The 24,509-nt window shown below is 41.1% G+C and overlaps 1 protein-coding gene across 5 annotated transcripts in view; it reads left to right on the top strand.

The window, feature by feature from the left end:
- HECW2 (HECT, C2 and WW domain containing E3 ubiquitin protein ligase 2) overlaps positions 1–24,509 on the top strand; it is a 420,397-nt gene that overhangs the window by 275,007 nt on the left and 120,881 nt on the right. For all 5 annotated transcript variants that reach the window (XM_043445118.1, XM_043445119.1, XM_043445120.1 and 2 more), the window contains 6 exons: positions 2,417–2,492; positions 9,823–9,992; positions 12,603–12,745; positions 17,734–17,834; positions 18,547–19,893; positions 20,960–21,055. In XM_043445118.1, the coding sequence (XP_043301053.1) occupies positions 2,417–2,492; positions 9,823–9,992; positions 12,603–12,745; positions 17,734–17,834; positions 18,547–19,893; positions 20,960–21,055 (1,933 nt within the window). The remainder of the gene's footprint in view (positions 1–2,416; positions 2,493–9,822; positions 9,993–12,602; positions 12,746–17,733; positions 17,835–18,546; positions 19,894–20,959; positions 21,056–24,509) is intronic.

Genomic DNA, 24,509 nt, shown 5'->3' on the forward strand with positions numbered 1-24,509 from the left:
CTACAGCTGAGACAGACACAGCAACACGCGTGCCTCCTGTGCCGGGCATCTCACAGATCATGGCCTTCCCTCAAGTGGACCACACTGCCCAGGGGGATGCGCCCCCTCTGAAGACACGATGTCTTTTCATGCCAAGTGAGATCAATGGGACTCTGAAAAGATCCATAGTCTCGTCATTCAAAGCCTACTCAAAATGTTGTAAGATGTTATCGAAACTAAGGAAAATGCCCTCAAATTCTCCTTTTAAATATGTTCTCTGTCTGGCAAAAGGCTAATATGAAATAATTCTCACATAATTCATAGGCAAACAGTGTCCTTTACCAGGACTCTGGTGAATGCTCATATGAGCTAATATTCAGAGAATCCAACTTCATCATTCATGACAATAAAGCCAGGAAAGACCAAAGCTGACCACCAGATGTAGTGACATCAGTAATAATAAGCACATCTGCACTCTGTTTAGAGAGAGGATTTTAAATAAACTCCCTTCATGGATTTAATCCAGGAAAGCTCATAAGCAACACTGTTAATTCTGTTGAAGCAATGCGTGGCAGTGAGTGATGGTCGCCTTTATCTGTTCCTGAAGTGAAGGATTTCCTGTTGCAGGTGGCACACATCACTGTGTACTCCGATGAATGAAAATGACGTCAAAGTACACGTGACAGCGAAGACACAACTTTTAAAAAAATTCTTGGTTCATTGCAAAAGGATATGTGATAGAGGAGAGCCTATGATTAGGATGGCAGCTCGTTTCCTCCCCTGTAGAGTTTCTCAGTTACTTCTTTCAAGACTGTTTGCAATTGGATGGAAGGAAGTAAAGATGTCTGGGTGGTACTCTAGTCTATTACCAATGACATGTGACGCAATCAGGAAGTAGTTAAGTGTCATACAGGATAGTCTTGACTAAGGTACAGAAACTAGTCGGGAGGGACTTCCCTGGTGGTCCAGGGTTTGAGAATCTGCCTTCCAATGGAGAGGATGCAGGTTCAGTGTCTGGTTGGCGAACTAAGATCCCACGAGTCACAACTCCTGAGCCCATGAGCTCTAGAGCCTGTGTTCCCCAACAGGACAAGCCTGTGGCCACAAGGAAGGCCCACCACAGCCCCCAAAAGAGAAAGAAAGTCGGAGGTGAAACTGCCTGGCTAGAATTACCTAGCAGGGTGGAGAGTGTTTAATTATATTTGAAGCTCCCCTGGTGGCTCAGACGGTAAAGAATCTTCCTGTAGTGCAGGAGACCCGGGTTTGATCCCTGAGTAGGGAAGATGCCCTGGAGAAGGGAACGGCAGCCCACTCCAGTATTCTTGCTTGGGATATCCCATGGACAGAGGAGCCTGGCGGGCTGCAGTCTATGGGATCATAAGAAGTTGGACCAGACTGAGTAACTAAGTACATAAAGTACTCAGAAAGTAGAAATTTATTTTTCATTATTTGAATGGAATTTAGTTTCAAGTTCCTCAACTTTGCTTAGATTAGTAAAAGTTTTATTTCTTGGTAATGTATGATTTTTAAAGGAGGTGGTGAGTGCCATAAAGATAAGATGGAAGGGTTTTATCTATCCTTCAGAATTAAAACGTGGTTTCTACTTCTTAACTATTCAAAATATATTCTGCCTTCAGTTCTGTTTCTTACAGTATTGCAGACTTCTATTTTAAAGAACCACAAAAACGTTTTTTCCTAAAAATTTTTTTCCTTTGTTTTTTTTAACCATGAGTTGAGCACTAATTATACATGAATTGAGAGAAAGACTTAATCTGCTCCGTGGTCTATAAATGAGTGAGATATAACTTACTCAGAAGCTTTTAGGAAAAGCTTTACAATGCGATAATACTACAATAGGATTGCAAGTTCTTATTGTTGCTAACTGTAATAGCATGTGTCATATGCCAGCAGCATAATAAAATAGAAGCCTATGAGGGCGACGGGACATCCACATGGTCACTCACAAATATTTAACAGGAGATAATTCTATCTATATATGAATGAATTTGATATAAATCACATGTTTAGTTTATCCTAGGTTTTCCTAATTGGAAGAAATTTGATGTTTGATTTTTAACTTAAGGGCATGTTTTAATACTATAATAGCAATATAAGTAATTTACTTATCAACTTATTTACATATCAACTATATTCTTATCAAAGAAATAAAAAGACATAAAGTACATTGATTCCTATCCCAGGGATTATAAAAGTTCATGTTGGTCATATTTTGGGCAAAGGTTAAATTTAGGTATGACCTTTTCTGTCATCTTTTGAGAATCTGCTTTTGTGTGTCGATTCCAAGTTTTGTAGCAAATGAAGTCATGTATTACAATACATGTTTGATACAAAAACCATCATATTTGCAAACATATGTGGTTCCCTAGGAAAGTGTTATATTCCTTTGAAACTTCAGATATGTGTTTTTTCTCTGCAGATGGGGGCAGAAGGCATGGAAGGAGGGGCTTCAGGAAATCAGCATTCTCGGAAGCTTGTTAGCTTTACTTTGTCAGGTAAGGATATCTTTAAACACTATGTCCAGTTTGAAAGTGTGCAAGTCAAACTTAGGAACAGTTGTTTCTTTCTATAGATTCTTAAATATGATATGCAAAGTATTTTTTTGTAATATTTCTGGATTCAAGCATATTTCTTACCAAGGTAAAATTAAACTATTAGTATATATTCAGAAATTATTTCTTCTAGGAAGTTTTCTGGTGATAAAAAGACTGTTACTTAAGAAAAACTGTAATGCAATATGTGCTCTGCTTACCTCATTTAGAGGAAGGAAAAATTTAGAGACAAAAGATTAAAAAACCCAAGAGATACTCCTGTTTCTATGGAGAAATACATATAAATGTTGGAAAATGGAGAAGACAATATTTTGTTGTTTATTTTCTGGTTAGTAAAATATTCTGATTGTTGTATATTTTTCATACAACTAAGGCACTACTTTTCGGCTTGTGAGTTGGAATTCATTTGTGGTTTATAAGATGAATTTAGTTGAAACTAACAATGAAAAAAAGAATAGGAAAAAAAATAGAGTTTAAACACTAAAGGGAAATGTTTTTCATAGAACACCAGTTTATACAAACTGAAAATCTTCACAAATAAAAAATACACACCTGTATATATATGTGTAAAATGAGTTTCAGTATAATGGATTTCATACAGATGTCACTGTCAAAAGAAGTTTGAAAGCCAATGATTAAAAAAAAAAATTGATTGGCAGTTTTAAAAGGCCAAGAACCCCCTTCACGGATCACAGCCTTGTTGTGGCAAAAGGGCTTGTGAAGTGAAGCTATGAGCCATGCCGTGCAGGGCCACCAAAGATGCACGGGTCACAGTGAAGAGCTCTGGGCAAGCGCGGTCCAGTGGGAGAGGAGACAGCAACCCACTCCAGTGTTCTTGCCGTGAGAACCCCATGGACAGAATGAAAAGACAAAAAGATACAATACTGGAAGATGAGCCCCCCCGCCCCCAGGTCAGAAGATGTCCAATATGCTCCTGGAGAAGAGCAGATGGCAATTACTAAGAGCTCAATAAAGAATGAAATGGCTGGGGACAAAGCAGAAATGGTGCTCATTTGGGGATATGTCTGGTAGTGAAAGTAAAGTCTGATGCTGTGAAGAACAATATTGGACAGGAAGCTGGAATGTTAGATCCATGTATCAAGGTAAATTGGGCATAGTCAAGCAAGAGATGGCACAAGTGAATATCAACAGCTTAGGAATCAGTGAACTAAAGTGAATGGGAATGGGCAAATTTAATTCAGATAACCATTATATCTACTACTGTGGGCAAGAATCCCTTAGAAGAAATGGAGTAACCCTCATGGTCAACAAAAGAATTCAAAATGCAGTACTTGGATGCAACTTCAAAAACAGCAGCATGATCTCAGTTAGTTTCCAAATCAAAATATTCAACATCACAGTAATTCAAGTCTATGCCCCAACCACTGATGCCAAAGAAGTTGAAGTTGACCAATTCTGTGAAGACCTACAAGACCTTCTAGAACTAACACCAAAGAAAGATGTCCTTTTCATCATAGGGGATTGGAGTGCAAAAGTTAGGAGATACCTGGAAAAACAGGCAAGTTTGAACTTGGAGTACAAAAATGAACCAGGGCAAAGGCTAACAGTTTTGTCAAGAAAACATGCTGATCATAGCAAACACCCTTTTCCAATCACCCGAGAGACAACTCTATACATGGATATCACCAGATGGTCAATACTGAAATCAGATATTTGTGTTCTTTGCAGCTGAAGTTGGAGAAGTTCTATACAGTCAGCAAAAACAAGACCTGGAGCTGACTGTACCTCCAATCTTAAGCTCCTTATTGCAAAATTCAGCCTTAAATTGCAGAAAGTAGGGAATACCACTAGGCTACTCAGGTATGACCTAAATCAAATCCCTTATGATCATATAGTGGAGCTGACAAACAGATTCAAGGGATTAGATCCAGTAGACAGAGTGCCCAGAGAACCATGGATGCATATGTGTAACATAGTACAGGTGGCAGTGACCAAAACCATCCCAAAGAAAAAGAAATGGAAAAAGACACAGTGGTTGTCTAAGGATGCTTTACAAATAGCTGAGGAAGGAAGAAAAGCAAAAGGCAAGGGAGAAAGGGAAAGATACACCCATCTGACTGCAGAGTTCTAGAGAATATCAAGGAGAGACATGAAGGCCTTCTTAAATGAACAATGCAAATAAATAAAGGAAAACAGAAGAATGGGAAAGACTAGTGATCTCTTCAAGAAAATTGGAAATACCAAGGGAACATTTCATGCAGAGATGGGTACAATAAAGGACAGAAACAGCAAGGACCTAACAGAGGCAGAAAAGAAGAAGAGGTTGCAAGAATATACAAAAAAGGTCCTAATGACCCAGATAACCACGATAGTGTGGTCACTCACCTAAAGCTGGACATCCTGGAGTGTGAAGACAAATGGGCCTTAGGAAGCGTTACTGCAAGTAAAGCTAGTGGAGATGATGGAATTCCAGTTGAGCTATTTCAAATCCTAAAAAATGATGCTGTTAAAGTGCTGCACTCAGTATGTCAACAAACTTGGAAAATTCAGCAGTGACCACAGGACTGGAAAAGATGTTTTCATTCTAATCCCAAAGAAGGGCAATGCCAAAGAATGTTTAAAGTACCATACAATTGCACTCATTTCACATGCTAGCAAGGTTATGCTCAAAATCCTTCAAGCTAGGCTTCAGCAATGCATGAACCGAGAACTTCCAGATGTACAACCTGGGTTTCAAAAAGACAGAGGAACGAGAAATCAACTTGCCAACATTCATTAGATCATGGAGAAAGCAAGGAAGTTCTAGAAAAACATCTATTTCTGCTTCACTGACTATGCTAAAACCTTTGACTATGTGGATCATGAGAAACTGTGGAAAATTCTTAAAAAGATGAGAATACCAGACCACCTTACCTGTCTCCCAGGAAACATGTATGCAGGTAAAGAAGCAACAGTTAAAACAAGACATAGAAAAATAGACTGGTTCAAAATTGGGAAAGGATTATGACAAGGCTATATATTGTCACCCTGCTTATTTAACTTATATGCAGAATACATCATTCAAAATACTGAGCTGGATGAGTAACAAGCTGGAATTCAGATTGCTGGGAGAAATATGAACATCCTCAAATATGCAGATAACACCATTCTTATGGCAGGAAGTGAAGAAAAACTGAAGAACCTTTTGATGAAAGAAGGTGAAACAGGAGAGAGGAAAAAGCTGGCTTGAAACTCAGCACTCAAAAAACTAAGATCATGGCATCTAGTCCCATCAGTTCAGTTCAGTTGCTCAGTCATGTCCGATACTTTGTGACCCCATGGACTGCAGCATGCCAGGCCTCCCTGTTCATCAACAACTCCTGGAGTTTACTCAGACTCTTGTCTGTTGAGTCAATGATGCCATCTCCAACCATCTCATCCTCTGTCATCCCCTTGTCTTCCCGCCTTCAATCTTTCCCAGCATCAGGATCTTTTCAAATGAGTAAGTTCTTCATATCAGGTGCCAAAATATTGGAGTTGCGGCTTCAGCATCAGTCCTTCCGATGAACACCCAGGACTGATCTCCTTTAGGATGGACTGGTTGGATCTCCTTGCAGTCCAAGGGACTCTCAACCAACACCACAGTTCAAAAGCATCAATTCTTCGGCGCTCAGCCTTCTCTATAGTTTCAATTCTCATACCCATATATGACCACTGATTTCTCTAAGGAGATCAGTATTTGAAATGGACTTTTGAAACAGACAACTGTACTGCAGCACATGTAAGATAAATTCTAACAGATGTCTGTCACCATAAGATGTTTTCATTTTTTTCCATTGGTGTAGTACTTATGAAACTTAAATTATTGATAGATTCACTTTTTCTTCACTGCAGAAAATGTTATTCATGAAAATTGACATTTTTAATAGTGAAAGTTAGGAGGCTGATCTTGAAAACACACATCCATGGATACATGATTATCGTGTATGATGGAAGCTCATGTGTTAACTCATTTCTAGCCCAAGGCCATTGTAGTATCCATTTCTGGTCTAGCATGTTCCTTCCCCTCCCCGTATGAAGTTGCTTACCATGACTACCTTTTTGCTTCGGTTCTCTGGCAAATCTCAGAGGCTATAAATAGTTCAAATTTGACCAATAGATATATTTTGGTTGGAACCCTCAGGGTTTTAAAATCTAAGTATTTAAAAATACTTAGTACCACAGCCTGTGATAAACTCCTCACCCCCCTTATCTGTCTTTCTTCTGAGAATATTTCAGTGGCTACCTGTGCTTCAGGGTTCTGGGTGGGTGGCGGGGAGGGGTGCAGGGTGGGCTGCAGAAACAGAAATGGACCCTTCCTTTACAGATAAGGAACACTTGGAAAACCTCCATGGCCCAGAAAACTTAGTTTGCCCATGCCACAGTTTTCTTATTTTAGAAGAACTGCTCTAAGCTTTCGAGTGATCAATATTTTTCTAAACATGACACACACATATTGATTTTGACCTCAGAGGGGATGTTAATTAACCCACCATTCGAGAACGACCAGATGAGGGCTGAACATCCCAAGACATTTTCCTGAAAAGCAGAAAATAAGTTTTGGGGCGTAGCCAGATGCTTTTTCTTTATATACAACGTTTTCCAGTATCCACCACAGTACACACGGAGGCTGGCTATCTAAAAATCTGTTTTATTTCCTACTGTGTGATCAGGTATATTTGCAGATGATATACAGAAATGTCTAAAAAGTATAGAAGATGAAAGCAATTTTATAATGGTAATTCTAAATAATTCATCTGGTGTAGCATATTGACAGTGGATGACAGTATTTATGGAGAACATTTAAGCTCTGTAGAATATCTATCTGCAAATATTCTGCTGTTGATTATCTGTGAATAAGTAGGGACACAAATAATTGAACTCTACAAATAAAACAAAAACTGTTTTTTGATGAAAGTCTTAAACCTCTTCTCCAAGTAAAAAGTTAAAGATATTTAACCTGTCGTTCCTTCTTTAACCTATTAGGTGTTATGCATATTTATGAGCAATAAAATATGTAAAGCATAAATGAGAAAGTCAAGGTATGGATAAAGTGAACTGTATAATCAGAGTACAAATAACTGGTAGTTTATTGTATTTATTAATGGAGACTTACTTGTGTAGTGTCTCTTGTAGAAAGGGTTAACAGTGACATCTTTCATTGCTATGGCTTAATCTGGTGGATGCTGTTTTTTCAAAGGAGTGTTTTGCATGAATAATTTAGCTCTGTCAGACTTCATGACAGCCATTTCTGTACATGTACTTGTTTACTGCAAAGAAATCCCTTCTTGAGAAGTAAAAAATCCCTTGAACAGCTAAAGAATATCATTCTTTTGTCTTTGAGTCAGAGGCAAGCCCAACAATAAGGATAAGAAAATATTCAAATTGTATTTTTTCTCAAAGTTACCAAATAAAACCAAGTGAAAACATGTAGCATTATTAAATTGACAGTAAAATTCAAGTGCTGTGTTAATAATGATTCCATAGTAGGACTTGCCAGAGATGGGATCCATGAGGCTAATGAGATTATAGCAGCTTCTCTGAAGTGCCTGTCTAGTTCTTTGCTCAATCTTTCTCTTCTCCCACGGGCTTTTAGATGAAAGATCTTACTGTCTTCCATGCAGTGTTCTTAACATAGGTCCTCTTGGTTGAGTTTTTCAGTCTTTTCTGATGTGTTAGACTGCCTCCCTCTGCTGCCAGTTATGAGACAGTAAACAGTCCTGGTCTGTTTTCATTACACATTATCTAGGTCACAAGTTTTTTTTTTTGGACATTGGTGAACTTCTTCCAGGGAGCACTCCTTAGAGAATATGGTGCTATGGGCAACCCCAGGCCAATTCTGTCCTTCTGAGAAAGACTTTGTGTTTCGGGAATGGTGGACTTGAGTAGGATGACCCTGGTGACCTTTTAAAAATTGTGAGGTTACTCTACAGGGACTCTTCCCCAGCTGATTCGGGTCATTCAGAGGTCTTTGAGGGGCTTCCTAGGCGGCTCAGTGGTCAAGAACCCACCTGTCAATGCAGGAGACATACCTGGGGGGGGGGGTTCCTGGGTGGCTCAAATGGTGAAGAATTTAGCTGCAATGCAGGACATCTGGGTTTGATCCTTGGGCTGAGAAAATCCTCTGGAGGAGGGCATGGCAACCCACTCCAGTATTCTTGCCTGGAGAATCCCATGGACACAGGAACCCAGCAGGCTACAGTCCATAGGGTCGCAAAGTATCAGATACCACTGAAGCGACTTAGCACACACGCACAAGGTCTTTGAGGGTTCAGAGCCTATCCACAGAATTCTTTGTCTGAATCAGTGGTCAGGACCTCCCTACACTGATCATAACTGTATAAAGTGACCTACAAACTGTCTATTCTCCAGAAGCTTCCAAGATCACTTAGCTCTCAAGCCAACCTTACGCTAACGATATTCTCAGAAAGGAACTGGGGACCCTGTGAGGCCAGCTTTATCCTGACGTTTTTGCATCCTGTAGCTTGACCATTTTAAAAAGTGTTAGTCTCTTCACTAACCAGACATTAGCCAGAAATTTTAGCAGCTCATATTGTATGAAATAACAACTGGTGAATCTAAGATGGGACTTTTTATGGGACTTTTAACAAATATTTAAGTTACTTAACAGGCTGCTGAAAAAATAACCTTACAGTTATTTAATACAGCAAATAGCAATCAAATTTTAGAAATATTTCTGGTCTCCCTTTTTCTTCTAACATTCATTTGTAGAATATATATAACATTTTACATATGGTACAGCTGAATGTGTGCTCTGAAGTTTCATCCGCAATTAAACTGAAGTCTCTGCGTTTTGTATGTTTATGCAGAAGATCCACTTTTATCTCATGAAAGAACATATTGGTTTTCTTTTTAAATACAGTATTTACTAAGGATTTCTCTTAAGACATTGTGTGAAGTGCTGCTTGCCAAGCTACACAGAAAAAGGTGGTGAAGATGCATACGTTAGAATCAAAATGGTACCTAGGAAAGTCATTGGAGGTATATAACGTGGTGATACAAATTTGGCTTCATTCTGCAGCCCGTTAGAGGACCCTTTGCTGGAGTTAGTCATAACCTACTTGCCCTCACTTATCTAAGCAATCATAGAGTGATTAATTTTGTTATTGTTTGCTGAATAGATTCTGTTCAGAGTTTTCTGTGTAATTATTTAAGAGCGAATTGCCATTGACCCGCTTGTTCTAATCAGAATATGTGACTGTCTTATCTTCTGTCCCTTTCCTCTCCCTCTCTGTTTCCTTCCCTTCTTCCTCCTCTCTTTCTTTCTTTAAAGACCTTAGGGCAGTTGGGCTAAAGAAAGGCATGTTCTTCAATCCTGACCCTTACCTTAAGATGTCCATTCAGCCAGGGAAGAAGAGCAGTTTCCCTACCTGTGCCCACCACGGGCAGGAGAGGAGGTCTACTATCATCAGTAACACCACCAATCCAATTTGGCACCGAGAGGTAAGATGATCGTCAGAGACCTTCTGCTTGACAAGAAGTTGGCCAGCTCCATCTCTCTCCACTGGTCTCTGTATCACTGAGCTGCCCATGGGTGTGGGTAAGATGGCTGAGGTGTCTGGAAGTTGTTAGAAAAAGGGTACAATGAGAAATTCCCTTCTAACCAGGGGTGGGTCTAGGGTTAAGCAAATGAGGGACTTCCCTCAGATGCGTTATTTATAGGGTTCAAAAGACTCAATGATCAAAATTAATATTTCAATGCAACATTTTTTAAAGAAATCAAAATAAAGGCAAAAATTAATGATGGGCAAAATATCAAAATTTTGTAAGGACAACATCAGTAACAGTGCCTTGCAGAGCCATATGCGAGCCTGAGGCAGAAGGAAAAGTCAGTAATATCGATCCCATTTTTATTTAAAATTTTTATATTTTGTTCTAGCACATACTCAATATAAATTAAAGGAATTTCTCTCCCTACAGGCTTTGGCGAATGTTTTTTTGATTTCTGGATTTTGGTTAATTACGCAAGGCAGTTGAGGAGTTGTCGTCCTGAGGGAAGGCAGACTGTGTTGATGGTACTTCAGACTTCCTCATAGCTACAATACCCTACCAGTCACGGCAGTGTGCCGTATTAGTGAAATCAAGCCCAGGGTTTTCCCACTGGAAATATTGTTTTGTCACAGACTGAACAGAGACATTGATTCTCTTCTAGGGAGCAAAGCGTGAGTTCTCCTACCACTCCTCAGGGAATCAAGACACCGTTCACATACTAATTTTAATGAGTGTTTCTGAAAGTGAAAGTGCAAGTTGCTCAGTCGTGTCTGACTCTTTGCGAACCCAGGGACTATACAGTCCATGGAATTCTCCAGGCCAGAATACTGGAGAGGGTAGCCTTTCCCTTCTCCAGGGGATCTTCCCAACCCAGGGATCGAACCCAGGTCTCCTGCATTGCAGGCTGATTCTTTACCAGATGAGCCATAAGGAAAGGCCATGAATCCTGGGGTGGGTAGCTTATTCCTCCTCCAGCAGATCTTCCTGACCCAGGAATCGAACTGGGGTCTCTTGCATTGCAGGCGGATTCTTTACCAACTGAGCTAAGACAAATGTATATTGGCATGGGAGTTGCACAGTTTATTAAATCACTCCCTAAATGTTTAATGACAATAATACGTTCTAACAATGCTGAACAGTATTTCACTGGAGAGAGAGTTTCAAGAGTTCCAAAACCAACTGGAGGAAAGCTATGGCTGAAACTTACCAGCACAGCAAGATGTTTTTCTTGGGCAGTTTTCGTGGTTATTTTAGGGGCTAAATATTGCCAGTTTTTTTATTCCTGGTGTGAAATACTGTCTCCAAATAGTGAATAACTCTTAAAAAATACCACTTAATTTAACACATTAGAAGCCTAGATGATGGCAAGATGATCACTTAGAAGGTAAAGAGTGGAGATAGTAATGATACTAGCAATAACTTTATTTTTCTAACATTTAATATTTACAGAGTTCTTAGCCATGTTACCAGTACAGGCATGACAAAGGATATGTAAGGGATGATATTCTCATCTCTCTATTTTTGTGATTAATGAACAAAAGCTTAAAATGTTCATGTAACTAGCTATTCAGGGGCAGAAGTAGTGCTTAAACTCTGCTGTCTTATTCTAAGCAAGTGTTTTTTCCATTAAGCAGATTGCTAAACTTCATGGCCCTTTGGGGAAATTAAATTGTTATGACTATATAAACTTAGTGACCCCTGAGTGTAAAGTTGGCTGGCACTAGCCAGACATCCTTGTTGTTGCTTAGATACTACCAGGGACAGAGACAAATGGTTCAGGTTAGATTTCTGGCTCCATCATTCACTTTTTGTGAGACCCTCATTATAAAAAGGAACACCTTATCTTTGTAATATATGTGAAAGTGTTTGTAAGTGAGTAAAGTTGGTTATTTTTCTTTTATATCCTTATTAATATCTGATCCAGTGTTTCCCAATGGCGTTCTGAAAACAACAAAGCTTATCTTAACCTCATACTTTATTTTTCTATCCCAGGAGAAGTGTCTCTATGTGCCTTTTAAATTAAGTAACTTCTATTTGAACATTGTTTTATTTTGCTATAAACCAGGGAAATCATAATATTCCTTAGGTGCTTCTATTTTAACCACTAAGTGAAGGACGATGATGTGCAACTTCAAAATTCCATGGGATCAGGAATTAAGTTTGCTGTTAATCAGGGTATTGGTTAATTCTAAGCCACCATATAACAGGATATTAAATATTAAAGAGTTAAAATGCAGTAAATGTGGTGAGCACTAAAATTGTATTGTGCATAATTTAATATTTGATAGTATCTCCTCAAACTATTCAGCCCAGAAGACTTGGATGATTGCAGGTGCTTCCTTTGTCATCTAGATCCTGACTCTTGCTTTCTAATCTTTGTGACTGTTCATGATTCTGACTGAGTAAAAGATTGACAGTTGTTGCAGATATGTCTGGCAATGTAGACTCTCTATGTCATTAGAAGTTAAGAGATACTATTTTTTCTTATAGTCATTTACATTAGTAAAATGATATACATAATTTCATATTTCTTTTTTGACTTGTGTTATGTTTTGTTTTCAGAAATACTCCTTTTTTGCACTCCTTACTGATGTCTTAGAGATTGAAATTAAAGACAAGTTTGCTAAGAGCCGGCCTATCATTAAGCGTTTCCTGGGGAAGCTCACCATCCCAGTCCAGAGGCTACTGGAGCGGCAAGCCATTGGGTAATCAGGGATCCTGTTGCAAGTAGTTTCCACGGAAGCAACTGAAATGATACTTGAAGTCCTAGAACTTTTCTCACTGATAAGAAGTGATAACATACTTCTTTTAAAAATGAAAGTGCTGGTATATGCCTTAAAATGTGCAGGACAAAAAGGACTTTATTTTCATGTACCTTTTTTGAGTTATCTATCTTTTCCAAGATGTACCTACTATTAGCATTTCAGCGTAAAATGTCACATGTTTAATTGATTTTTGAGTATATTGAAGTCTTGCTATAACAGCCTCTCCTTAGTACAGGATCCCAGTATCAGGTTGACACCTCCCAATCCGGATTCACCCTATCCAGAGATGTTTGTTATGCCTGAGATACCAAAACTGCCTTATTTTAGGGCCATTTAAAACAGAGCCTGGACTCAGAGATGATGTGGAGCTCTAAGACATGTACTTAGAGCTCTAAGACATTCATTTAGGCAACTAGAAATTACTCATTGAGAGAATTTTAAAATGTGGTTTGACGTCTGTCTCCTTTCTGTTAGCTTTTTGTAAGCTGTGAATCAAGTAGTTGAGAAATCATAACATGCCCCCATTCCTTATTATAAATGGTGGATATATTTTCACACGGTAAGTACCAGCAAACTCAGTAACACAGCTGCTCTGACGTAGCACTAGGGGGCATCCTTTTCATTTTAGGGGAACATTATGAATGTATGATAACAGTGGTGGTGGTCAGCAGTATCAGTGATGAACAGTATGGCCCTATTCTATGTCAGGAGTTAAGTAAATTACTCTCTTCTGCTTCTATAATCTCAACAACTCTGCGAGGTGAACAGTGTTGTTGTACCCCTTTCAGAGATGAGGAAGCTGAGGCTAGCAAGCCAGTGGTGGAGCTGGGATTTGCGCAGATGAGTCTGTTCCAGAATCTCGACTTCTCTGCCACACTTTAAGGCTGGCGGTGATGGAATACGCGTCCAGCTAACTGAGAGGTTGATCATTCACAGGCACTTTGCAGCTAATTAAATGTCCTCTTAGCATTTTGACAAGCCACGATTTTTTCAGACATTAGTTTCCTCGTTTGAAAAATAAAGTCTTTAGACCAGGTGATCTCAAAGACCCCTTTGAAATCTGAAATTAAGAGATTCTGATGGAATCTAATTCTCTGTCCATTAGAGGCAATGGTTGAGTAAGACCACATAAAGTAGAAATATTATGCTGAAATTCTAGCAGCCTGGTTTAATTTGATAAAACAGGGAAATTACAGTTATTTTTAAGGATAGCAATTATTGCTTCTAGTGGAGATAATACTCTTTTGATGATGTTGTTCAGTCGTTAAGTCATGTCCAACTCGTTGCTACACCATGGACTGTAGCACGCCAGGCTCCTCTGTCCTCCACTATCTTCTGGAGTTTGCTCAAATTCATGTCCATTGAGTCAGTGATACCATCCAACCATCTCATCCTCTGTGGCCCCTTCTACCTTTGCCTTCAGTCTTTCCCAGCATCAGGGTCTTTTCCAATGAGTTGGCTCTTAGCAACAGGTGGCCAAAGTGTTGGAGCTTCAGCTTTGGGAAGTTTTTAAAAATTATTTTTAGGATTGATAGAAAATGAAAAATTATAATTGGTGAGAATTAACTATTGGAAATATAATATGTTTATAATTTAATTTATGTAAGTTTAATCATATAATTTATATAATATCTGTGACTTTTGACAGAAGTGTCCATTTATGTATACCCATAAGAATGATCAAGGAAAAATAAAGCCTTATTAGTGCTTGACTCTCCTGTTAACTTGCTGGCTTTCATTCAGTCTTTTAAAGAATGGACACATAATACTGCCTAGCATAGATTCTGTGTATATTGGAAGGAAGTCCAGCATGAATTTGCGATATGCCAGAATTATGAAATATTTCCACACAGATATATCAAAAGCATTGCCTGATACTTAGGGATTTGCTTTATTAAATAAACATGATACTACATATTAGTGTATCTGCTCTTAGCATCTAAATATATTTTTAATCTGATTATTACTTTCTATCAAGTAATTGATACATCTTGAAAAATAATGAGTTTTCTTTACTTATGTGTTTGTAGACTGCAACTCTCTGAAGTAATTGAAGTTTCATATGGTGAAATTTTATAGGATGAGCTGAAACTCCTTACTGATTACCTATTTCAAGAGTATTGGTTTGAATGTGAGCTTTTTTTCAGAAAGTGGCTTGCATTCTGTCCAAAAAGCACAACACTTTCCCATGCTTTGTCGTTTGCTCTGATTACACTAGTGAGAAAATGTCTCAATCAGGCAGTGGGAGTTCTTTGGCACTTATTATATATACCATAATAATATATAATGTAGGGTACACAATTATCTGTCACAGGAAAGAGGCAGGATGAGTCAGATGAAACTAAGAATAAGAAGCAGGTGAATCCCCTGGCAGTCACTCAGGAAGGATGAAACCCCCTTGACTTGGAATTTCTGAATAGGGAGTCTTTCCTGTACTTATAGATGGTAGAGCTGAGTATCTTGTCAGTTTGGGTTAACAACAGCACTAATACCTATTAAAAATCTTTTTTCAAAGTAAAGAGTCTCATTTGTTAAGTTTATTCAACAAATATGTGGATATGTATATGTATAGTATCTACTAAATGTTAAGCACTGTTTTGGGTATTGGGAATATGATAATGAGCAAAAGAATGGATCCCATTCTTAGAATCCCTGCTAAACATTTACTTCCTAGCTAAAATTCATCACTTTTTTAAGTCTTCATCATCGACACCAACACTTTACTTTTATTGCCCAAAGAGGAGGAGAGGAGAGTCAATTTGATTTTAGCAAAGAAGGGAAGATTTTATTATTCCAAGACTGAATGTCCAAAGAGATGGATGAGGACCACAGTATTGAGAGCAGGTTGAGGAAGTTTGCTGCTGGCTTCATGCATTAGTGGACAAAGGTGGAGCGTCTCTGCGTGTCAGGCACTCTCCAAATGCTGGAAGACAGCAGTCAAGGAAAGAGACATCACTTCTGTTATGCAGGTTGCAGTCATTGCAGAATTATTGGAACACTCTAATGTAATAGCATTTAACATACTTATATCATCTAATAGTTAATGCCAAAACATCCCTTTACCAAAAAAATTTTTCTTAACTTATCAGTTTAAGTACACAAAACATCGTGATATCAATTGCATTGGGATGAGCCATGAGTAAATATCATTAAAATCCATGCTACTTAAAGCAGCCAAGGATTACGGAAAGTGCTCATAAAATGAGATATGATCTGGGGCCTAACAGAGCAGGGGCATCTGTGTCATAGATATCTGTGTTCTAATCCTGGTTCTGTCACTTAATTGTTGTCTGGCCTTGGGCAAGTTACCTATCCTCTCTCTGCCTTAGCTTCCTCCTCTAGAAAACAGGGCCACCGCCTGGCTCACAGGGGGATGATGATGCATGCAAAGCCCTTATTAGGGTGTTAGCACTCAGATGGGGGAAACAAAGCATTTTAAGAGCATCAATCAAATATTTATTACAAAATTTATGGGGAAGAAAAAGAAAAAACCTTATTGTTTTAAGAAATTCTTTGTATGAAGCCAAAGAAATTCATAAGAGCTGAACTGGGACTTTACATTAGCATGTGTTCTTTTAAACAGGTAGCATCTATTTAAAATTATGCCGAGGAGGTAGAGAAGAAAGGAAATCGTGTGTAGATGAGTAATCAGTAGGGACTAGAGGCTCTGAAGTCTACAGTGGTCCAAGTGTTTAGGTGGAGGCCCTGTGTTTCCTCCCGAAGTTGCCAATAGAGGGCAGTGTGAGAGCAGAGATGGGTGATCTGGTCCTGTCCCTCTGATTATTTTCCTTAATTAAGAGTTGCTTGCATACAAGGAAATGATGTGATTGTATTTGACTTTAATAAATAAGCACAGAGTTGAAAAATATCAGCTATTTCATCCTCCAGGAGGCCGATGGCCTGAGCCTGGAGCTAAGATGGAGCAGAAGCTAGGCAGGGCCCGCTGTGTGGGCCCCTCCCGCCCGCCGGCCAGTGTGGCAACAAGACCCCTCCAGGGGGTGCAGCCCGCTTCTCCAGCCATCCCATCAGTATCACTCACAGGTTGCGCAGAGAATCAGTGATAGTCACCCCCACCAAGTGAGGGCCCAGAGCGAGCCCCTTATTCTGCAAACGAGAAGGGGGAGGAGCTGCAGCCCCTGCCCCTCACACACCGGAGCAGCTCTCAGAGCCTGGCCTGTTCTCACTCGGCTCTCTCCTAGCTCCCCACTCCTGTTCTTCAGGATATAGCAGCTCTGTGCCCTCCACATGATGACCCTTAGCTCGTCTGTCTTTGCTTTTGTCCATGGCACATGGCATATCTTAGTTCCCCAACCAGGGGCCAAACCCCCGCCCCTTACAGTGGAAGCATGGAGTTGTAACCGCTGGACTACCAGCGAATTCCACATGCCTGCCTTTTTAGAGGGGCTTCCCTGGTAAAGAATCTGCCTGCAGTGTGGGAGACCCGGTTCAATCCCTGGGTCTGGAGGACCCCCTGGAGAAGGGAATGGCTACCCACTCCAGTATTCTTGCCTCATGCTAAATGCTTGGAACCAGGCCCTCTATTCATTTATACTTGAGTCAGAAAACAGTCAAAATTTTAGGCCTTTTCCAGCTCCTTGATGGCTTTTAAAATGTCCTTTTCCTGATCAGTCTTAGCAGTGAGAGAACAAATCAGTGCCCTTTGAAAAATCATAACATTGTATTGCATTTTGTATTATATTGCATTTACTAATAATTTTCCTTGTGACAAGATTCCCTTTTATCCCTGGGTTTATAAGTATTCATTTGTACAAATTAATAATATTACGTTGACTCTAACATACCTTTTCATTTTCTCATGAGTCTGAGAATTCTAAGAGACATATGTGGGGTTTAGGGGGTGGCCTGCAGGAAGGAGATGAAGCCTACAGCAGAGAAGCAGGATGAAAAGACCATTTCTATTCTTGCAGTGATCAGATGCTCAGCTACAACCTTGGCAGAAGGCTCCCAGCTGACCATGTGAGTGGGTACCTCCAGTTCAGAGTGGAGGTCACATCTTCTGTGCACGAAGGTGAGATATCTGAGTAAATACACCACTGTCGTAGAACTTATTACATCTCAGTCTGTTGCCAGTTTACATTTGAATAGAATTGTTTGTGTCCTGTTCTGAACATAAAATAGCTATCGATTGATTACCTGCTGAAGTTTTTCAAGCAGGTATGAAAGTCTGTTTATATATAAAATAAAATCTCACTTAGGTTTTTATCTGTGTTTGGAAACTGGGATGTGGCATTTTCAGCAGTAGTGAACATATAAAACCTCATGTGTCAGGCTGGCCGGCAGTATATGTACCTGTTAGGTAGTGAGCAGTGAATCTCAGCACGTTGGTGATAACTGTGAAACAGTCTCCAGCCGTTTGGGTACCAGGGACTGGTCTCATGGAAGACAGCTTTTCCACAGACCAGGGATGTGGGGGGCGGCTTTGTGGTCATCCAAGTGCGTTCCATTCGTCCTGCTGCCACGGACAGGAAGCGGGGCTCAGGCGCCACGTGAGTGATGTGGAGAGGCTGTGAGTGCAGACGGGGCTTCACTCCCTTGCCTGCCGCTCACCTTCGGCTGTGTGGACTTTTCCAGTGTGTGCCCCTGGGGTTGGGGACCCTTGCTGTGAAGAGCCCCCCATGGGATGACTGAATTCTTTGAACAGATTGGCGGCAAAGGATTGGGATATTAAAAGCTAATTCGTAATAACACTTTGTTTTTATAAACGCTGTTTTCTCCTTCAGATGCCTCTCCGGAAGCTGTTGGCACAATACTTGGAGTCAGTTCTGTGAACGGAGACCTAGGAAGCCCTTCTGATGAGGAGGACATGCCAGGGGGCCATCACGACAGCCCAGTTTGTTCCAATGGCCCAGTTTCTGAGGAGAGTGCTGATGGGACCCCCAAGCATTCTCTCAGGACTAGTTCTACTCTGGAAATAGACACAGAGGAATTAACTTCTACGTCTTCAAGGACCTCACCTCCCAGAGGACGTCAGGATTCACTCAATGATTATTTAGATGCTATTGAACACAGTGGCCATTCTAGGTCAGGTGCAGCTACTTGCTCGGAGAGGTCTGTGGGAGCCTCTCCAAAGCTAAGGAGTAGTTTTCCCACTGACACAAGACTCAATGCAATGCTTCATATTGACTCAGATGAAGAAGACCATGAGTTCCAGCAAGACCTGGGCTATCCATCCTCCTTGGAGGAGGACGGAGGGCTGATCATGTTTAGCAGGGCATCGAGACCTGATGATGGGAGCCTGACTTCTCAGACAAAGCCAGAAGACAACCCAGTGGAGGCCGAGGAAGCCTCCCTTAACGAAGCTGCTTCCTTCGAGGATAAGCCGGGAAATCTTCCAGAGCTTGCGGAGACCTCTTTACCCTCAGGCCCGGGCCCAGATGAAAGCGAGAATGGCCCAGAGTCTCAACCGAGTGTGGACCAGGGCAGCACTGACTTGTGTGGCTCTCAGGAGGCGGATCAGCCCACAAGTGGGGCCGACACGGGCACTTCTGACACGTCGGGGGGGAGCCGAAGAGCCGTCAGTGAGACGGAGTCCCTCGATCAGGGGTCTGAGCCTTCCCAGGTGTCCTCAGAAACAGAACCCAGCGACCCTGCCAGGACAGAGAGCGTGAGCGAGGCCAGCACCAGGCCCGAGGGAGAGAGTGACCTGGAAGGGGCCGACAGCTCCTGCAATGAGAGCGTTACCACGCAGCTCTCCTCGGTGGAGACACGGTGCTCATCCCTCGAGAGCGCACGGTTTCCTGAAACGCCAGCCTTTTCTTCTCAGGAGGAGGAAGACGGAGCCTGTGCAGCAGGGCCCGCCAGCAGTGGCCCTGCTGAAGGGTCCCAGGATTCCACGTGCACTGCTGGTTCCTTACCTGTGGTGCAGGCGCCCAGTGGAGAGGAGGAAGGGCCAGGGTCAGAATCGGCCCCTGTGCCTGACCAGGAGGAGGTGGGGGCCGTCTGGCAGCGGCGGGGGAGCCTGGAGGGAGCTGCTGCTGCTGAGAGCCAGCCCCAGGAAGAGGGTGCTGCTCGGGATACCCCAGGGGCTTGTGAAGGGGCCACTGCCCAGGAGGAGGGCGCGATTGGAGGTAGGATGGAGGAGACAGTGTGGCCCGTGTCTCAGGCATCCCTGCTCAGAGGGTTGCCCCTCAATGTAAATTATGCTGCAGGTCAGATATTAGCGGAATTCTTCACCTTTGGGTTCAACAGCTTCTTTTATTTATTTATTTTTTAAATGGATCTTCTATTGCTGAAATAAGAGGGCTGTCAAATAATGAACTTCAAGGCTCTGTATCAATGTGGGCACCTGCTTTCCCTAGGAAAGTGGCCTGGTGGGTGGGGGGACCTGTGGTCCTTGCAACCCTGGAGGCCTGGAGTGCCTCGGGGCAGATGTCCAGGAGCAAACCGCGCGTGTGCGTGCTGTGTACCCTTGCATTCACGCGCCCAGGGCTCGGTTCTCTCATCTGGGCAGTGCGAAGAAGCGTTTCATAAGGAATCTCTAGGTGTGTAGATTCAGAACCACACAGGCTGGCAGCATCTACCAGTATTATCTGTGAGGTTTTCTGGAACGTCTTAGGTCATTCCTCATTGCACGAAGCTTCAACACAGATGGCTCATGTGTGCTTTGCATCTAAAGTCATTTTTTGCCTTCTGCAGTATAAGAAACGTCAGCTAAGTCAGGTGACGTGTTCTGACACTTGGAAATATGCTGTTTGAGTGTCTGAGGATGCAAATTTACGTGTGAACTTTGCTTTCTCTCTGAGTGAATGTGGACGGGTAGAATGATTCCTTCAAACTCTTCTATCATAGATGCATCAAAAAGCCCAAGGATAATTTCATATGCCTAAATAGCGTAGACTCAGAAATAGAAATGATTTTCTTATTCTGTAATTTATTTGCTACCTAAAGCATCCCCTTTTCTCTTCCTCCATATTTTGTTCTCGATTCATTATCTTGAGGTCACGGTGTGACCCTGAAGCGTTGGTGCCTGACTAGGACCGAGCCAGCGTGGGAACAGGAAGAGGAGGGGAGGGGTGGGAAATGTGACTGGCCCCAGGATTTATGTAAAGTTTTCTTTTTTTTTTTTTTTACAAAGGCTGTTTTGACACTGAAGGGGAAAACAAGACCCAGGTAACTGTTTACCTTTAATCCTAGGTTGTCAGTCCAACGGCCACCAGCCACTGCGATCGCTGCCTTCGGTTCGCCAGGACGTTAGCCGGTACCAGAGGGTGGACGAGGCTCTCCCACCAAGTGAGGAACTGCTACCTAAAGGGCTCACCTTGATGAAAGGGTGCAAGGGAGACAGGACCCACGGGACTTAAAGGATGGATGCCCAGGACCCCAGAAGAAGGGAGCTGGCAGCTGCCACTCGACTGAGCGGATAGTCTGGGAAGTGCTTCGCTGTCGGCTTCTGGCTGGCACTGTTCCATCAGATGCAAGGGCAGCTGGGGAAAGTATATAAAGGGAAAGAAGTCCAGATGTTATGGACAACTGGGTATACAATAGAAAAGCTTTAAATTTGCCTAATGACAGCATGAGTTTTCAATTATTACACGAATATTCAATTATTGTGTAATTAATTATTACACAAATATTTCAATTGTTACACATAGAGAGACTGTAACAAATAGGTAGAATCTCTTGGAAAAGCTTTAGCTCCATGTATTATACTGTTTTTTTATTTATTTGTAACATTTTAAGTCATTAAGTACAGGGTCCTGGTTTTTCTCTTAGGGATATCCAGAGAAGTGTTATTAATTTCAGAAGTTACTATTTTTTTTGGAGTATGATGATTATCTGGGGATTTGAAAGACATTTCATTTCCTTCACTTTCTTCTTTTTTTGGACTAAAAAAATGTCCTTGATTTTATTTTATTTTTTCATTTATTTTTATTAGTTGGAGGCTAATTACTTAACAATATTGTAGTGCTTATTTCCTTCACTTTCAAGAAACATTTAGCACTTAAAGGAGACATGGGTGAGGACTAGGGATGCTAGGAAAGTTGTGCAACCTAAATTCAGAGAACTGAGTGATGCCCATGGCCAATCATTGGCTGGATGTAATTTAAACTCTATTTAAGTTCCTAGAATCCCTTAAAGCAATATTACTCTGTGAGAGCAAGGCATTTTGGTAAACTATGATATTAATAATAGTAAATACTGCATTTAAGAACATACTGGAAAATACATCTTTCTGCCTTACTGCTTTTCGTTCTGATTCACCTCTCTGTTCACTCTCTTATATGTGATCATGGCAAGAAGCTGATCCCTTTGGCCCTCTGTGTTTAAAAAATGGTAGGACATAAGAGGGGAGAGATAGTATGCATTTAAAAGGCTAAAATGCTGAGTGGTTAGTTCAGGTGAATTCTGACAAAAGAGCTGAAGGATGCTATGTGCAGTTTGTCGAAATATTGAGTCATTTGGAAATACTGTTGTGCACAAATCCTCCCCTTGTTCATATATTTGGATAACTGGGGGGTGATTATTCATAGGAAACATATATTTTAAGCAGTTTTAAAAAATAAGCCAAGAGATAGATTAACCATTGTGTCATCTTAAGCAGGTTGGAGGTGGGGGAGGGAAACTTCCTTATTACTTACCCTTGCAGAAAACATTAGGGGCAGAAAAGAAAAATATTCCTGGGTGATATATAGATATAATTGGAGAAAATTGAATTAGAAACATCAGGAGAGAATTGTGGGAGAGCTTGTTTACATGCCTATGTGGATTAATAATAAGTAATTGGAGTTTCAGACACCTGGACATGAGGCATGGCATTGTGTCAGTGTATGGATAAATGGCATCCTCCTGGCCACCTCTGATGAGATCGGGTGCATTCAGGGTCGTATGGCTGTAGCCTGCTGGCTATATCTGAATTCTGTTGGACTCATAATTTGGTCGCTAGATTGTATTTAAGAAAGACGGGTACTTGCCTGCTGAAATTATGTCCACTCTTTGTGCTGTCTCCATGCATTTGTTTCAACACTGGTATTTGCATTACACAGATGTAATACTAAAATTTTAAGATTTAAAAAAATTAACAATTGGCTGTTGATTTTAACAACTTAATATATCCAAAATGAGAAAAGCACCTTAGTAGTATATTCAATTTAATGAGTAACTGATGAACAGAAGGAAAATTCTTGAGTTGTTCCTTCTTATGTACTATTAACTTACAAATTTGGGGTTTTATATTATCATGAATCAGTTACAGATTATGTCTGAGCATACCTGATTACTGTTCAAACTGTGTCCCCACACTGCTTCGCTCTCTCCTGTTCCCAGTCTGTCTCATCTGTTGACAGTTTATTTAATCACTTGGCTGCCTGTGTTATTTGTCTGTCCTGTCCCGGCCAGTTCTCTGCCTTCCTTTCCTCACTGGGCACTGTGGAACTAGCAGTCTCTGACTGTGCTTCTAACTTAGAGCCATGGCATTCTGCATTCACATATTGTCTCATGGGAGCCTCAGCTAAGGGGATCCACTTGGAGTGTAAAGATTGGTTGGTCTCTTAAATGACCTCGCCGAATTATTTTAAGGTTAGGGTTATATTTTCAACATTACTTATTGTAGTACCTGGGGGTTTCGCAGGTGGCGCTAGTGGTAAAGAACTTGCCTGCTAATGTAGGACATGTAAGAGACACATGGGTTCAATCCCTGGGTTGGGACGATCCTGGAGGAGGGCATGTCAACCCACTCCAATATTCTTGCCTGGAGAATCCCCACAGACAGAGGAGCCTGGTGGGCTACAGTCCACAGGGTCACAGAGGTTTGGTCATGACTGAAGCAACTTAGAATGCGTGCATGCATTATAATACCTAGAACTTATATAGTGCTTTACAGTTTAAAATGCATCTTAAATGTTTTTAAAAAAATTCTTTGTAACAATTTTGTGAAGTAGGTCAAGAAAGTCTTATCTGTAGCTTATAGATCAATGGGTAGAAATCAACTGATCTGATTCTTTATGGATGGAGAAAGCAAAGCCCAGATAAGTAACTTAAGATTTCATACTAGTAAAAGTTGAGATGGGCTTCCCTGGTGGCTCAGAGTGTGAAAAATCTGCCTGCAATGCAGGAGACCCTGGTTTGATCCCTGGGTTGGGAAGATCCCCTGGAGAAGGGAATAGCAACCCACTCCAGTATTCTTGCCTGGAGAATTCTATGGACAGAGGAGCCTGGCAAGCCCCTGTCCATGGGTCACAAAGAACCAGACATGACTGAGCAATGAACACACAAAAGTTGAGACAGAATCTCAAACATTTTTTCCTCCTCTATGATTTAAGATTATAATGATAGGGACTATTGTGTAGGTAGATGAAAGTAAATTCTGAAAGCTTGGTTAGTGGCAAAGTGGTGACATATTTTGGTATTAGGCCCAGGCAACACCTGAAATTAGAGACTTTGGGCAGTGCTCTGAAACTTTATTACATTGTGTTTTGAGGGCAGACCTAGGAAGACTGAGAAGATGCTCAGCTGTCTCTTCTTTCCAGGTTAAAGTTACTTAGCAGAAACTCTCCCTGGGAGGCCCTCACATAGAAGAAGAGCGGTGATAGTATTAACACCATCTTTTGGTGCAGTGGGTTTGGTCTGTTAAGCATCTGTGTTGGACTCAGAAGTGTCTTTTCCTCTGTGTATGTCATTATCCCCACACCTGCAGAATGGGGTACTGAAGCATGATCCCCCCATTCTTGACTTTTTTTTCTTCTTC

This window comes from Cervus canadensis, chromosome 24, assembly GCF_019320065.1.
Source record: "Cervus canadensis isolate Bull #8, Minnesota chromosome 24, ASM1932006v1, whole genome shotgun sequence".
Lineage (NCBI taxonomy): Eukaryota > Metazoa > Chordata > Mammalia > Artiodactyla > Cervidae > Cervus > Cervus canadensis.